This window comes from Acanthochromis polyacanthus, chromosome 21 (genome assembly GCF_021347895.1).
Source record: "Acanthochromis polyacanthus isolate Apoly-LR-REF ecotype Palm Island chromosome 21, KAUST_Apoly_ChrSc, whole genome shotgun sequence".
NCBI classification, from domain to species: domain Eukaryota; kingdom Metazoa; phylum Chordata; class Actinopteri; family Pomacentridae; genus Acanthochromis; species Acanthochromis polyacanthus.
This window is the reverse complement of record NC_067133.1, coordinates 20451625-20468768: the sequence shown is the minus strand read 5'-3', so window position 1 is coordinate 20468768 and position 17144 is coordinate 20451625. Positions and strand designations below refer to the sequence as shown.

Genomic DNA, 17144 nt, shown 5'->3' with positions numbered 1-17144 from the left:
GTACAGTAAATTTGAATGTTTCTGGTCACTTATTATAAAAGAATCAAGATATAGAACACCTGCTACAGAAACAAGAAATTTCACCTGTCAACCTTAAATTAATCGTGATTAATGTGATATTTGGTCAAATAAGATTGTGTATGTGATAATACTTTAACATGATAACATAATATGTTTTACACAAAATTAATTAACACAGATCCTGGAGTTAATAACTGGTGGAAAAGGAGAAGAAACTATAAACATTCACACTTTAAATGAAAATGTTTTACTGGCTAATTATGCAGATTCCCAAAACTGAATTCAGAAATATATGGTGTTTCTATTAGATTCTACCCAACAATTCCTGACTTCAATTTTATTTGTAGAGAACTTAGTAAAAAACTATTTTTAGAATTTTTTTTATTTTTAGAATTTTTAGAATAGTTTATTTAGGAGTGAAAACTCTATTTCATATTGAAACTCCTCCTCTCCTCAGTGTCTTTATAAGTCTCAGTCTCTCTCCTCTTATGAGTCCAACCCTGCTCATCTCTCAGCTGCACACTGCAGAACATTTACACTGACAACATGCTGGTGGTCCTCTGCTCTCTCATCACTGCTCTAACATGTAAGATGTCCTTGTGATCACTTTCACAGTCCACATTTTCAGACTTAAATCTCTCATTAATGTGTTTCCTTTTGTTTGTGTGCTGACAGATGTGGATGCAGCCAAAGTGTTGACCCAGACGCCTGCTGTTCACACAGCTTCTCCAGGACAAGAGGTTGTTCTCAAATGCAACATTGAGAGACCTGAAAGCTATTATGTGTCCTGGTACAAACAGGTTCCTGGTGGGACTCCTCAGTATGTTCTGAAATTTTACCATTCTCACAGTTCACCCAGCTTTGGAACAGGGTTCTCCTCTGACCGATTTAACTCCAAAGCCTCATCAAACATAGATTATCAGTTTGTCATTAAGGCGGCGGAGGCAGGAGACTCAGCTGTTTATTACTGTGCAACATGGGATGACTCTGCTAAGGAGTCGGTATCACAGTGATTCACACTGTGACAAAAAACCTCCTCACTGTTACTTCTGCTTTTTGTCCTACTGCCACATCTTGACTGCAAATAAAGCCTTCAGTTCAGTATATTATAACCTCCCCACACATATGTTTAATGCTTTCAAAATTATAAATCCTTTTTGTGGGAATGTCTCAAAATAAAAATAAAACAAACCAACATTAATAAAAATAGTCCACTAGAACACAGAAAATCCTCTGTTAAATTCTGTTAAAAATAGCATGTATACTGACAGTCAATAGGAACGTTGAGGTAGAAATCTACGCAGAATTCTACTTGTAGGGGGTTGTAATTATTCATTGTGGATTTACTGATGATCTAGTGCCCTGGTAGTTGAGATAATGATGAGTTGCCATTTTGTCATGATTCATTGCACATGGGTTGGTCACTTTGCGAAAGTGAACCAAACACACACCAAGCAATACTCAGTGAGTATCTGCACAATTTGAGAATGGGTTTTGAAGGCCTATATAAAGGCCCAGAAAAGGCCACCATTGTTAGTCCAGTGAACAGCATCATGCCGCGTCTATCACATGAACAACGTCTCCAGGCACTGGGTATGGTGGAGGCCGGTTTGAGCTACAGTGATGTAGCCAGGCGTATGGGCTGTTCCCAACCCACAATCAGAAGCCTGGTCCAAAGCATGCGCCGACGGATTGCTGCCTGCATCAAAGCAAATGGAGGCCATACTCGGTATTGACTGTTGGGACTTTGTGTTTGGCAGGTGCCTTTTTTTTTTTTTGTGAAATTCTTTATTTTGAAATCATTCTTGAAACTTTAGATTTTTGTTTCTGTATGCCAATATGCTAAACAAATGATTCATATGAAGAAAATCCAGTTTCAGGCTTCAAAATAAAAATTATGTTGAAAAATATGGTCTCAAAGTTTTTAATGACTGTCAGTGTACAATAAATTTTAATGTCCTTGGTCACTATTCTGAAAGACTCAAGCTATAGAAAATCAGCAACAGTTTCTCAGTTGCAGATTTGATTTCAGATAATCTATAAAACTTGAGATTATTGCACAAAACTTTTAACATGTCCGTCAATTTTCAAATAGAAGAAAATGCAGACCTTTTAATGACATTTGTTCAAATTACACTGTGCACATGATCATATTTTTTTTGGCCTTTTCTAGGCTTTATTTGACAGGAGAGATAGAGAAAGACATGCAGCAAAGGGTCACAAGTGAGAATCAAACCCAGACAGCTGCGTCAGAGGCCAGCCCCTATGGTTCACCTGCTCAACCCATTGAGCTATAAGAGCACCCCACATGATCATATTTTAACATGGTAACACAGTACGCTGCACATGTTATTAATAGCCACAAATCCTGGAGTTAATGACTTACAGAGGAAAAAAACTCAGGGATTTCTAAAAACAATAACATTTGTTTAAACAAACACTAAAGTAAAAATTCATTCTTTTATGTCTCAAAAGACGCTTTACCTACACACGTGGACAAAATTGTTGGTACCCCTCAGTTAAAGAAGGAAAAACCCACAATTCTCACTGAAATCACTTGAAACTCACAAAAGTAACAATAAATAAAAATTTATTGAAAATTAAATAATCAAAAACAGCCATTACTTTTGAATTGTTGATTAACATAATTATTTAAAAAAACAAACTAATGAAACAGGCCTGGACAAAAATGATGGTACCTCTATAAAAGATTGAAAACTATTTGACCAGAGTGACATGATTAACTCAGGTGTGTCATTTAATTGACATCACAGGTGTTTCCAAACTCATAATCAGTCAGTCTGCCTATTTAAAGGGAGACAAGTAGTCACCCTGCTGTTTGGTGAAAAGGTGTGTACCACACTGAACATGGACAACAGAAAGCGAAGGAGAGAATTGTCCCAGGACATCCGAAAAAAATTATAGACAAACATCTTAAAGGTAAAGGCTATAAGACCATCTCTAAACAGCTTGAAGTTCCTGTGACAACAGTGGCTCATATTATTCAGAAGTTCAAGACCCACGGGACAGTAGCCAACCTCCCTGGACGTGGCCGCAAGAGGAAAATTGATGACAAATTGAAGAGACGGATGGTTCGAATTGTATCCAAAGAGCCCAGAGCAACCTCCAAAGAAATTAAAGGTGAACTCCAAGGCCAAGATACATCAGTGTCAGATCGCACCATTCGTCGTTGTTTGAGCCAAAGTGGACTTCATGGGAGACGACCAAGGAGGACACCACTGCTGAAAAAAACTCATAAAAAAGCCAGACTGGAATTTGCAAAAATGCATGTTGACAAGCCACAAAGCTTCTGGGAGAATGTCCTTTGGACAGATGAAATCAAACTGGAGCTTTTTGGTAAGGCACATCAACTCTATGTTCATAGACTCAAAAACCAAGCGTACGAAGAAAAGAACACTGTCCCTACGGTGAAACATGGAGGAGGCTCAGTAATGTTTTGGGGCTGCTTTGCTGCATCTGGCACAGGGTGTCTTGAAAGTGTGCAAGGTACGATGAAATCTGAAGACTATCAAGGCATTCTGGAGAGAAATGTGCTGCCTAGTGTCAGAAAGCTTGGTCTCAGTCGCAGGTCATGGGTCTTCCAACAGGACAACCATCCAAAACACACAGCCAAAAACACCCAAGAATGGCTGAGAGAAAAGCGTTGGACTATTCTAAAGTGGCCTTCTATGAGCCCAGATCTGAATCCCATTGAACATATGTGGAAGGAGCTGAAACATGCCATTTGGAGAAGACACCCATCAAACCTGAGACAACTGGAGCTGTTTGCTCATGAGGAGTGGGCCAAAATACCTGTTGACAGCTGCAGAACGCTCATTGACAAATACAGAAATCGTTTAATTGCAGTGATTGCCTCAAAAGGTTGTGCAACAAAATATTAAGTTATGGGTACCATCATTTTTGTGCAGCCCTATTTCATTAGTTTGTTTTTTTTAATAATTATGTTAATCAACAATTCAAAAGTGATGGCTGATTTTGATTATTTAATTTTCAATAAATTTTTATTTATTGTTACTTTTGTGAGTTTCAAGTGACTTCAGTGAGAATTGTGGGTTTTTCCTTCTTTAACTGAGGGGTACCAACAATTTTGTCCACGTGTGTACGTAGTAGAAATGAATGATGCTTCCAGTACATTTGTCACAACAAATCCGAGACTTCAATTTTATTTGAAGAGAGCTTGGAGATTTGTGAACTGAAAATATGCTAACTTTTGATTTATTTCAAGTTTATTTACTCACCATATTGTCTTGTTTACTCTGCTTATTTGAAGACATACGAAGATACATTTGCAAAAATCCTCCTTCATTTGCAAAACATACAGAGTAACTGATTCTTGAATTTTAGAGGAGCTGCTTTCTGTTTCATATTGAAACTCCTCCTCTCCTCAGTGTCTTTATAAGTCTCAGTCTCTCTCCTCTTATGAGTCCAACCCTGCTCATCTCTCAGCTGGACACTGCAGAACATTTACACTGACAACATGCTGGTGGTCCTCTGCTCTCTCATCACTGCTCTAACATGTAAGACGTTCTTGTGATCACTTTCACAGTTCAAATTTTCAGACATAAGTCTGTCATTAATGTGTTTCCTTTTGTTTGTGTGCTGACAGATGTGGATGCAGCCAAAGTGTTGACCCAGACGCCTGCTGTTCACACAGCTTCTCCAGGACAAGAGGTTGTTCTCAAATGCAACATTGAGAGACCTGAAAACTATTATGTGTCCTGGTACAAACAGGTTCCTGGTGGGACTCCTCAGTATGTTCTGAAATTTTACCATTCTTACAGTTCACCCGAATTTGGAACAGGGTTCTCCTCAGACCGATTTAACTCCAAAGCCTCATCAAACATAGATTATCAGTTTGCCATTAAGGCAGCAGAGGCAGGAGACTCTGCTGTTTATTACTGTTGCACTTGGGATGACCCTGTGAAGGAATATGTATCACAATGATTCACACTGTGACAAAAACCTCCTCACTGTCACTTCTGCTTTTTGAATCACTGCCTAATCAGCAAACACTGCCCAATACTACATATTAAAGTGATAAAAGCTGCAAATAAACTTGCTAAAACTGGCCATTTTATAGAAAAATAACTCACCCCACGTCTCATGTCATATATCAATGAATACATTAATTTTTGATTACTTTGAATCTTTCTGTTTTTGTTGAACACTGCAGTGAAAAACCACCACCATACCAGAACTGAATTATATTTAGTCATGTTGTAATTATACAAAAGTTGCAATAAAATTTTTGTTCTTCTGCAGAATTTTTATATTTATTTATAATGAAAACAAGCTACTTCAGCTTTTAATTTTTAATTAAAAAATCCCTTTTTAAAATTTTGTGCAAGGAGAAATTTAAATATAACATCACACAAATATAGTGAGATGAATAATATAATATAATATAATATAATATAACCTACTGACCACTGAAATATTGCATAGTTTATATAAAATACTTTAACCTGACATACAGTTACAAAAATCTTAACACAAAACGTCTATTTACTGTCCACTAACTCAAAACACAAGGGACTGGTTCAATAATAACACTTTGCACACTAGAAAATCAAACACTTCTAAATAAATCTAAACTTCAAAAACATCGACATATTGAGAATCACAAAAACATTTTTTTTTGGATGTGATTGTGTTGTGGTCAGTTCAGCTTTTACTTTCATTATTATATCATCATCAATCCTATATATATTATACATGCAGAAGTGGGCAACTACGACTCGGTCAAGAAAATAGAGAACACTTACAAACTGGCAACACTTATGCATGAGGAGTGGACGATAAAATGAGGATCCCTTCTGTGTATTTATTAACTTAACATCATGTTTGAGACCATCTCCAACATGAAAACACAATGATATAACAATCACTGGGCGCAGCAGTGTTCTACAACGGGGATCAAATGTTGACAGTGAAAGTTGGTTTTGACAGAATGTTTCAGTTCCACTCCCCCATTAGAGACAGTTGAGAGGTTTTTGTACGGCCGTGTATACAAACTGAATCACTGTGGTATTCGGACCAGGAACCAAGCTGACTGTGACAAGTAAGTACCTTTAAACCTATCAAAAAATGTAAATAAATGAAAGAAAATCAAACTGACAGAAAACAGTCCATTGTGTATGAATGTTCCTGCTAGTTTAACACATTTAGTATGTTGTTAACTGAATAATAAGATCTGTGCATCTGCTCAGCTGCCAAACTGTATCTTTGGCACCTTATTTGCCTTATTTGTGTGATATCTCGTCTTTTTTTAAAGCTGTCTTAGTTCAGTTTTTGTTCTTATGAAAATCTGTGTACATGTTTTTCAACTTGCCTGCAATGTTTTGGATTAATTTAGTTTGTTACTTAAATTTCGATTCCATTTCATCAGTTAAATTTATTTGTGTATTTTAAATCTGCCTGTATTGCATTTTGAATAACTTCTGTGCATTACAATTTACTCGCTAAGAAATGACTGAGGCTTAGACTTAGATTTAGCCTTTATTGTCCCTGTGGGGAAATTCCTTTCCACAGCACCATTCCACTTGATATACATTGACAGGACAGTACAAAAACACACATTCTACAAAAACATTGTTCAGTGTATAAGTGTTCTTCTCACTCTGGCCAGATCTCCTTGGCCTTTTGCTAAGAGTTTCTATATTAGATGTTTTTGCGTAGTCGTGCTTGTATGCATCTCAGTGTTCTGTATCTCTCTCAAGAGGTCGAGAGGAGGGGGGTGAGGTATGTGTTCAGCTGTTGTGTTATGTCCTATTCTATTATGTTTGCAACTCGTATAATGGCCCTGTTTAATTCTGTGAGGTTCGGTGAGGGAAGATAAATTGCAATCTTGCTTACTTTGACAGAAAGATCTTTGAAATGCTTTCTACACACAGTACCACGTTCTGTCTGGAGAATGTGATATTTTTATTAGAGACATACATGGAAATCTAAAGCAGACATCCCAGCTATGTTAGATAATGTGTCAAGAATATTGTACATTATGATATCAATGTTATTTTACCATATCAGTTTTGTTTAGTTTGGGAAGACCAGACACTGTGTAACTTCTCACAGAGGCAGAATTTCAGTGCAGTTATTGCATAATCAACTCACCAATTAACTTGACACAATCATACCTTATGTTTCTGATTTCTATTGTCTTTTGATTTTGCCATCCTATTTACTTTCAGGCTCCAGCCTCCGTCCTCCTGTCCTGACAGTCTTCCCTCCGTCCAGCGTTGAACTCCAGTCCAACAAAGCCACTCTGGTCTGTCTGTCCAGTCAGTCTGGGCCTTTTGCAGATGTCACCTGGTCGGCTGCTGGGAGTCCAGTGAGCAGTGGGATCTCCACCAGCACCGCTGTTCAGAAACCAGACCAGACGTTCCAAATCAGCAGCTCTCTGGACATCCAGACGTCAGACTGGAACATGGATAAGGTTTACACATGTAAAGTGTCTTTGGGGTCCCAGGCTGCAGAGAAGAACATCAACAAGTCAGGCTGTTCCACTCAAGAATAGCAGAGGACCAGAACGGCCATTTCAGATCTGCTTCCTTCTGCAGTTTGCTTTTTTCAGTGTTTAGATAATAAAAAATACTTATAATACGTGCTGTGTCAGTTTTGCATTGAACAAAATAATAAAAAATTAAATTGTAATTAACAAAAATTACAGTGTTGGTATTTGTGTTCCATTAAATGACATGAAAAAATAATATTTTAACTGTTACCTTCATCATAATTTATTTTCTGTCTTTATCTCATTGAAATTGGTCAAAGGAGAATTCAGAGCCTTCACTTAATTACAGTCAGAAATGTCTCATTTTAGAAATACTTCAAATTAGTTACAAATTTTAGTGAGGAAAAAAACTGTTCTCACAAATGACTGTTTTATTTTCTCAAATCTGCTTAGCATTTTCATTTCATTGTGAAATATCTGATAGTTTTAACAGTTTTTCAAATGATACAAATTTTGACAGGAAATGTTTCAGATACTGATTATTATAAGAAGCCGCAACCTTTAAAAACTACTGCTTTAATGTGTTCCACTTCAAGAATTCAGTCATGTGTTTTAAATGGAAAACATAAATCTAAACAGTCACTGAAGTTCACAAATGAATTTAGCGCACTAAACAAATTGTTTTTTGAAAATACTCGCCACTCTAAGCATCTTGAAGTTATATTAGTGCAGGGATGCTTTCCACTACTGCTAAATGACAAAAACAACTCATTCTGAACACACAGACGACACTATCACTAGTCACTTCTTGCTTGCAGCACATGCACGGCAAATAAAACTGTTTGATGTGATTTCAGTTGCTTGCAATAATTCAACCCTTTCAAAACTCAGATTAAATGGGTTGTGAATGAAACTGAAATTTCATCCTCTGTCAGTGAAGCATCACTCATCTCCTCCTCCCTCCCTCTTCCCAGGATGCACCTGCAGGCCTCTTCTTCATATTTATAGCTTCATGTAAATGAAGTGGTCAAGCGCCAACGCTCTGTAGAAAAAGAGGCAACTCTTTCTGACAGCAAATGCACCCAAGTTTGTGTTATTAACCTTTGGTCAGTTATTGAGAGCTAATCTTTACTTGTAAGTGTACCATTTCAGAGTTTTGTTACTGCAATTAATTTTCAAACTCCAATAAATGCAAGTGACCATGAAGATTCAACATATGAGACATGGAACCAAACATCTCATATAAAAAATTATAAAAAAAGAAAAAAAATGTATGTTACATTTACTCCCCTTTAAAATTGCCCCACTGTCTAAAACCTACATTAAATATATATATATATATATATATATATATATATATATATATATATATATATATATATATATGTATAGTCTTTTTTACAGTGCAGGCCAATTTACAAATATGTGTTGTTTTTAAAACAATTATATCAAGGATTAAAAAACAGTAAATATATTTGTAACTGTCATTGAATAAATGTTCCCAGTTCAGTTGAATTACAGATAATATCTAGTAGAATCACAGAATAAAAGGAATTTACATGTTGACAGTAGGAAAAAAGGTCCAACTGTACATAAGTTTCATTTCAACAATATCCATTTTTAAAATAGTAATTTGTTCTTCTACAATATGTCACTATAAAAATAGACAGTTTTAATGTATTTAAGTCAGATAAAAAACAAACATAATCTTACAGATATTTGCTGTTATTTTCATAGCTGTTTGATACTTTCACAGTATGAGTCTTTTTAAAAATATATATATAACTGATTATTTATTTATTTATTACAGTATACTTTCAACTAAGGTGAACTGTTTTGTGAGCCAGTCAAACCTTATTAACCACTACGGTGCAGATGTTGAATATGAGCTCTAAAACGTTTAGAAAATGTCACATTAAGTCGATCTGAAAAAGACTGTTATGGCTATTTGTACAAATCTAGTTATTAATTACACTATTGAGGCAGTTTAGTTAGAGCTCAGCTTGTTTAATGGTTAAACAAAACTTTTTTTTTTCAGACAAAACACAACCAGACTAAATAATTAATAATAGTAATAAATAAATAGTTTGGTTTAATATGTCACAGATTGTTTTGTTTATAACATGATAATCTCAGTTAGTTCACTTATCTCAGTTTAAAATTTGGAACGTGGGTAAAATGTGATTGAAAGATAAGTGACAGAAGTTACAAGAATATTAAAAAGGGACTTCAGTTCATTGCGGGGCTCCTGCTGCACACCTTCAAGTGGGTGGTACATTTGAATTGTGTGGATTGACAGTTCATAAAGTGACACGTACTGATGTGTTTCCAAAGATGCAAAAGGTGACAAGCAATTCCCACCAGAGAATCTAGTCAAAATGTGACCGCTTATTCTGAGAACAAAATTCAAGACATAAATTCTTTTATCCACAAGAGGGAGGCGATTTTCAGTTAGTTTAATCTGACCAGAAACTTTACTAGTTCTAATGTTCTAGCTAAATAAGAATCACTGTACGATGATGGACTACAAATGTATTGTGTAACTGCTGTGAATTAACTCAAGGTATTGTTTCATTGATCTGTACATATGTGAGTGTTTTTTTGTCTCGGTCTGCACACATTATTTTACTGAGGAGGTTTCATTTCATTTTCACTTGAAGAAAATAAATCAAAGCAGGATTTGTTTTTAAAGAATGCTCTTATTAAAATGACTCATACAACACAGCAATGCTTAAACAACCTGGCATTATTTTAAAACATAATTTCACATTTCTAGAACTTGAGAATGTGAAACAGCACAAGCCTGAAAAAATCGGACTCGTCTGCCCTGCCTTCATTCTTTGCTGCAGCCAGACATGGTCATGTTTCTCTCTGAGCTCTGCGAGCCCAAAGACACTTTACATGTGTAATCTATGTCCTTGAACCACTGCGAGGGTTCAGTGGACAAATAACTGCTGATTCGGAAAGTCTGATCTGGTTGCTGAACAGCAGCGCCGGTGGAGATATCACCGCTCATTGGACACCCCTCACGCAGCCAGATAACTTCTGCTATACCCTCAGACTCTCCGGGCAAAGTGGACAGACAGGCCAGAGTGGCTTTGTTGGACTGCAGCTCAGTGCTGGATGGAGGGAAGACTGTCAGGATGGGAGGAGAGAGGCTGGAGCCTGCGGGTGCACAAATGAAAAAGAATACAGGAAACATATATTAACTGGTGTAGGAAGAAATTAACATGAGAGACACTGAAAGTGCTGAAACTGATGGTAGTATTTCCCCCTGTTGTTCCTGTAATTGCTATTTAATTCCATCCATTTTTTTCAATAAAATCTAGAAAATATTGCCACTTCAATTTCTAAAACTGATACATCAATGAATTTAAATCATCAAGATAAAAGAAAACATGGAGTAAAATGACAGATAACTATAAATAAATTAACATATACTTAAATTATCATCATCAGTTTCATCTTGACTTCAACAAAAATCGACCTTCTTGTGTGGACTTCATTATTAGTATGTTATCTGTGACACTGCGTTTTAGTGTTCAGATTTGAAAGATGACTGAATGTAGTCGTAATTGTTTTGCAATTTTAAAACAGACAAAAACTAACCCAAGCATTAAAAAAAGGACGCAACTTAAATAATTCAATCCAACGCACTTCTCTATAGAACAAATGTTTATGCACGTAGCAACAATACCTAAATATTTTTCAAGAAATATTGCCATAAAAGCCTGTTTTTTTGTAAGAACAGAAAAAAGCAAATAAAACAACTCTTGCTTCATGAAAACTACTTGCTGGTCACAAGCCTATGATTATGCAAAATTTATATTGCAGTAAATAACAAAGCACTTATTAGGATCTTGCAAAAAAAAAAAATCCTACAAATAACCACTGGTAATATGTAGATTCAATATTTTGTGTAAATTTGAAAGAGAAACAGAAATATATGTTGTTTTTTATGATTTTAAAAGTACTTGTCACAATCAGCTTGGTTCCTTGTCCGAATACCACAGTGATTCAATTTGTATACAAAGCTGTACAAAAACCTCTCAGCTGTCTCTAATAGAACTGAATGGAACTGAACCATCCTGCTGAGAACATCTCATACCCATCATCAGACTGCTAATATTCCAAAACATCCCTGGATCTTAGAATAGAAAACTCTCTTTTACTTATATGCAGAGTCAGAAACAATCAGACAATGATAGCAACAAGGTAGAAGCATTATATTATTCCTGATTATATTTAAGGGGATTAGAAAGCAGAGCACAAAAAGAGGTTTCTGTCACAAATCACTGTGATACGAATCTATTCACAGAGCCGTCCCATGTCACACAGAAATACACTGCTGAGTCTTCTTCCTTCATATTGTTAATGATGAAATGATGTCCAGATTCTTTTTGATAATTAGATGTGTGTTTCAAAAAGGAGAAGTCAGGGCCATAAGTTGCAGACCACTACCCATGATAGTGCACCAGCACAAACTGAGGAACTCCACCAGGAATCTGTTTATACCAGCGAGCAGAGCAGCGCTTTCTGTAACAGCCCCCAGGTTACAGTCCATGCTGGCTGTCTCTCCTGTGCTCACCGTCATAATTGGAGGCTTCTGTGTCACTACCGTCACTCCACTCACACCTGGAAACAACAAGATGACATGAAGTCGAGCAAAATCGCACATGCTGATGAATCCAACATGAGGTTAAAGCTGCAGAAAGTCAGCCTCCTTACATGTCAGAGCAGTGATGAGGGTGCAGACAGTCACCAGCATGTTGTCAGTGTGTGATGGAAAGTGACTTTACTGCTGGACAAGCTTGAGGATGTGGAGGATGAGGGGAAGAGATGTTGTAGGAGCCTTTTAACAGAACACTTAAACTGTGCATGACTGCCAGGAGGAGGAGCTTTGGTTAAATCTGCGTGCTTTGCTATATTTTGACACGGTGTCATACTTGATTAATTCAAGTTAAAAATATATTTATATCATCATTTAGCTCAACAAGGAAAATAAAATATTTCAGGATAAAGCAGCTTTGGCTGTGCACGTGCAAGAGATACATTTTCCATCATCGACCAAATTCTAGCGAAACGCCAGCATATTTGTGCTTCTTTTCACATCGAGTTGACACTTGACCTCTTCATTTACATGCAGCAACAAATGAGAACGGGAGGCCTGCAGGTGCATCCTGGGAAGGAAGAGGAGGAGAAGCGACGTGACGCTTCACTGACAGAGGATAAAAAAGTCACTTTCAGTTGTAGCTCATCTTAGCAGATTTTTTGAACAGCCCAATGACAGACCGAGAAATATCACTACATTTTTAGACTGCCATGCTTTTATTCCAAATGTTACAACTTTCTGAATTTACAGGAAAGCAAACTGGAAATTAATTCTAACAAATTAAAAATTGAAAAGTGACAGTGAGCATAATCTAGAAATAATTTAGTTATCTGTGACTTCATCTCCTACTGTGTTGTAGCTTTAAGTCTTATCTTATTACTCCCTTTAAGATTTGTCTTCTTGTTATTGTCTTTTATAGTGTTATAAGTACAAATTATGTTATTTTAAATGTGTCTTTAAAATTAATTAGTCTTTAAATTGACTTTGATCTTCACCCTGGGTCTGATTGTCAGTAGAGTAAACAAGACAAAACAATAAAACCATGGCCGTAGCCAGGTATGAGGTCAGCGAGGTCCGGACCTCACCTATTCTTTCCGAGTTTTTTTTTTTTTTCGCCAAATATGCCCAACTGAATAAAACATAAACTCATAAAAACTTGAAACCTCTCTGTGAAACGTGCTTGTAAATTTTAAATTGTGGTAAACATCCATGGGCTTTGTGTTCTGTTTGTGCCTGTGTGCGTGTTGCGGTGAAAAGCTGTTTGATCAGCTGATGCACGTACCCGCAAATGCGCCCTGTGACGCGCTTGGCAGCGGGCCAAACCCCGTTCAAAAACTAGTGTTTTTATAATTAGCACTTTGTAGACCACATCCCCGCCCATCTACACCAAGGTGACAACAATATATATTTTTTAGATAATTCGGCACTAGTTCGGCCTGTCAGATCATCTGATCAAAGAGTTTAATTACTTTTATCCACAGCGGAGAGCGCGTCCGGCGCTTTTTTATTATTATTATTATTTTTTTTTTTTGATGAGCGCCTGGCTCATCAGACAACATACAATGTATGTTGAAGATATTTCTAACCTTTCCAGTGACGACTTGTGCCTGTCAGAGGTCATTCTCAGCCATGCGAAGACTTAAGACATGGCTTAGATCTACCATGTCCAACGACAGACTGACAGGCCTGGCGATGATGCATGTGCATCAGAAAGTGGAGGTGAACCGGGAGAATATCTTTCGACGGTGGGATGCCTCTGGTCACAGGAGGATTCAGCTAGCCTTTGATGTAAAAAGTTGATTTGTTTTTTTGAAAAAATATACATTTTTGTTTGGAAAATGCTGATTTCACATCATTAAAAGATATTTAAACAACAAACATATTGTGTGACTTGTAGCCTAAAAAATATATATAAAAATAAATATTTTTAAAAAACATTGAAAAATTTTCGGCGCACGCTTTGCGCGCGCATCATGGACCTCACCTTTTCCAAAATCCTGGCTACAGCCCTGAATAAAACTGAGTGAGTGTTAGAATTATTGCATTTGCTGTGTACAAAGCAAAAAAAAAAACAAACAGGCACATTTGAATTTTTTTTTTATTTTCATTTAGTGGATGAATTGCAAAGCTGATGAAAAAAGTTAACTGTAACAACATTGATTATTAGCAAATGTTCTAATACATAAAAGTTGTAACAAGCAAACAGCACAAACAGTAAAGAAGCAAATCTCAGACGCTCTATTCTTGAGTGGAACAGCCTGACTTGTTGATGTTCTTTTCTGCAGTCTGGGACCCCAAAGACACTTTACATGTGTAAACCTTATCCATGTTCCAGTCTGACGTCTGGATGTCCAGAGAGCTGCTGATTTGGAAAGTCTGGTCTGGTTTCTGAACAGCGGTGCTGGTGGAGATCCCACTGCTCACTGGACTCCCAGCAGCCGACCAGGTGACATCTGCAAAAGGCCCAGACTGACTGGACAGACAGACCAGAGTGGCTTTGTTGGACTGGAGTTCAACGCTGGACGGAGGGAAGACTGTCAGGACAGGAGGACGGAGGCTGGAGCCTGAAAGTACATTCACCACAAAGACATTCAAAATTACAAGTTCAAAGTAAAATTCAATAATCCATATTTAACATGACAAAATGAATGTTTTGTGCTGACAGTGCAATCCAAGCAGAGAATTTAAAATTTGAAATTTGTGAAACATTTTCAAATGATCACTTGAAAAATGATCAGTCCTCCCTTTCAAAATAAAATCTCTCAAAAATAAACTTATATTTTCAAATATTTGATTGGTTCAGTGCATTCCAGTTGGCTGAATTTAGTATCAACTGTGTGACATATTTCTCAGGCAAATTCTAAATTATACCTCAACTCTGCAGAAGTTAGCAAGTTAACATTAATACAATAATTCGAATACATTCACTAAAATATTTATAATATATATATATATATTTAAGATTTTAACAGATCTTAAAAGATATTAAATTAATAGGCACAATCTTGCAAATGTTCTCCACTGAAAATGTAAAAACCTTTGATTTGCTTTTTACTATTTGGAGAAAATGTCTCAAATAGTGCTATCAGATTTTCTTTTTATCACCACAGACACTGCCTGGTATCAAAGCAGAAACTACTGTTGTTTAACTGACCAACATGGTAAATATTTTAAACAATTAGTCACATATGCATTAGTTTCATGTTTTTCTTCATCTACAGCAGAAAAAATAAAATGTGTCTGGCTGCATAATAAAGTTTAAAAGCACTTACTTGTTACCATCAGCTTGGTTCCTTGTCCGAATACCACAGTGATTCAGTTTGTATACATGGCCGTACAAAAACCTCCTGACTCTCTAATGAGGGGAGTGGAAGTGAAACATCCTGTTGAGACCAACTTTCACTGTCAACATTTCATCATTTCAACGGTCTGCTTATATTCCAAAACACTGCTGGAGTTTTTCAAACACTCATATCCCTGTAGGCAAATGGATTCAGTTCCAGATTTAGGGAATGAAAGTGTTTAATGTTACTGAGAATTCATAAATGCTGCAGTGTTCCCATGCAGGTTTTTGTCACAATATAAATCACTGTGATACAGCAGCAGAAGCAGAGTCATCCCATACGCTACAGTAATACACTGCAGAGTCTCCTTCCTCTGTCTGCTTAATGATGAGCTGATAATCTACACTTGATGAAGCTTTAGAGTTAAATCGGTCTGAGGAGAACCCTGTTCCAAAGCTGGGTGAGCTGTCAGAATGGTAGAAATATAAAATATACTGAGGAGTCTCATTTGGCTTCTGCTTGTACCAGCTGACAACATTTCCATCATCTCTTTGAATGTTGCAGTTGAGAACAACCTCTTGTCCTGTAGAAACTGTGTGAACAGCAGGTGTCTGGGTCAAAACAATCACTGCATCCACATCTGCAACAAAAGCACACAAAAACACATCAGTGAGAGGTTTATGCCTGAAAATATGGAACACAATAAAATCAGAAGAACATCTTACAGGTCAGAGCAACGATGAGAGAGCAGAGGATCCTCAGCATGTTTTCAGTGTTTGGAGTAAATGTTCTGAACTGTGTGAGTGAAATGTGAGTAGGATTGGAGTGAGAGGAGAAAAGAGTGTGAAGCTTATAAAGGCATTGAGGTAGTAAGGGGAGGATCCTTTCCAGACTGCCTCAATTTAAAATAAGCTACAATAAAGATGAAGTGTTTGTATTTCAGTTAAATGTGTGCTTCACCATTTTAAAAAAACGTGAATCAATGGAGCTAACAGTGAACAACAGCATAAATAGAGATTTGATTTGTGTGTTAGTTTTATTGTAAAATGCTTCAGGGTTTTTTTTCTTGTCTTTGGTGTCTGTTTCAAATCACCCTCCACAATATTTAATTTTGAGCCAAATCTGTGATTTGACAGTTGGCCATTTACAGTTTTTCTCAGTTGATAAGACACTGTTCCTGAAAAATAGCACACATTTCCCAACACTCTGCACAGTTTTTTTTATTTGAACACAATTCACAAAGCACTGCACACTTGTGTGAAAATCACATTTTACAGTTTTTCTCGATTGTGAAGACACATTCCTGGAAAGCTGCTCTCCTTTTCCCTAAACTGTGAACACAAAACCCAATTTTCAAGCTACATTCACAAAACCTCTGACTCTTCTTGCAAAACCAAACTTTCTCCCCAAAACAGTTCAATCTGTGCTCAAAACTGAACTTTGCTGTCAAGTCATGCCTCAAGTCAATCAAAATTAAAGACTCTACTGAGTAGTCACTAAACACTACATAGAAAAAAGGAAAACACAATGCTCAGGACATGAATAAATGTTTATTTAGCCTAAATGCATGTTGCAAAACAAAATACCTGGGCATTTGTAACACTTGTACATAGAAAAAAGAATTTGCAAAAAAACAGAAATCCTGTGCATTCACATGTAGCACTTGTACGTAAAAATAAAGCACAAAAAATATACAAATGAAATACAAAGAAAAGAAGTGCATTACTCTGCCACAGCATCATTTCTCCGTACT

At 36.7% G+C, this 17144-nt stretch overlaps 2 protein-coding genes and 1 pseudogene across 2 annotated transcripts; 1 reads left to right on the top strand and 2 right to left on the bottom strand.

The window, feature by feature from the left end:
* Window positions 1-534: 534 nt before the first annotated feature.
* On the top strand, window positions 535-7647 carry LOC110970385 (immunoglobulin lambda-1 light chain-like). Its single transcript, XM_051941548.1, has 4 exons — window positions 535-607; window positions 697-1021; window positions 6069-6103; window positions 7233-7647. The coding sequence occupies exons 1-4, from the start codon at window positions 568-570 to the stop codon at window positions 7556-7558; spliced, it is 726 nt and encodes a 241-aa protein (XP_051797508.1). The 5' UTR covers window positions 535-567; the 3' UTR covers window positions 7559-7647.
* Window positions 7648-10328: 2681 nt separating this feature from the next.
* On the bottom strand, window positions 10329-12263 carry LOC110970389 (immunoglobulin lambda-1 light chain-like; annotated as a pseudogene).
* Window positions 12264-14219: 1956 nt separating this feature from the next.
* Window positions 14220-16201, bottom strand: LOC110947581 (immunoglobulin lambda-1 light chain-like). The gene is made up of 4 exons (XM_051941196.1): window positions 16117-16201; window positions 15713-16031; window positions 15380-15420; window positions 14220-14671 (listed from the first exon to the last, which is right to left on the bottom strand). The coding sequence occupies exons 1-4, from the start codon at window positions 16154-16156 to the stop codon at window positions 14346-14348; spliced, it is 726 nt and encodes a 241-aa protein (XP_051797156.1). The 5' UTR covers window positions 16157-16201; the 3' UTR covers window positions 14220-14345.
* Between the last annotated feature and the right edge of the window lie 943 nt (window positions 16202-17144).

Coding starts and splice junctions, on each gene's coding strand:
- LOC110970385 (XM_051941548.1), top strand. CDS start 568: ATGCTGGTGGTCCTCTGCTCTCTCATCACTGCTCTAACAT. Junction 608..696: donor TCTCATCACTGCTCTAACAT/GTAAGATGTCCT, acceptor GTGTGCTGACAG/ATGTGGATGCAGCCAAAGTG. Junction 6,104..7,232: donor AACCAAGCTGACTGTGACAA/GTAAGTACCTTT, acceptor ATTTACTTTCAG/GCTCCAGCCTCCGTCCTCCT.
- LOC110947581 (XM_051941196.1), bottom strand. CDS start 16,156: ATGCTGAGGATCCTCTGCTCTCTCATCGTTGCTCTGACCT. Junction 16,032..16,116: donor TCTCATCGTTGCTCTGACCT/GTAAGATGTTCT, acceptor CTTTTGTTGCAG/ATGTGGATGCAGTGATTGTT. Junction 14,672..15,379: donor AACCAAGCTGATGGTAACAA/GTAAGTGCTTTT, acceptor ATGTACTTTCAG/GCTCCAGCCTCCGTCCTCCT.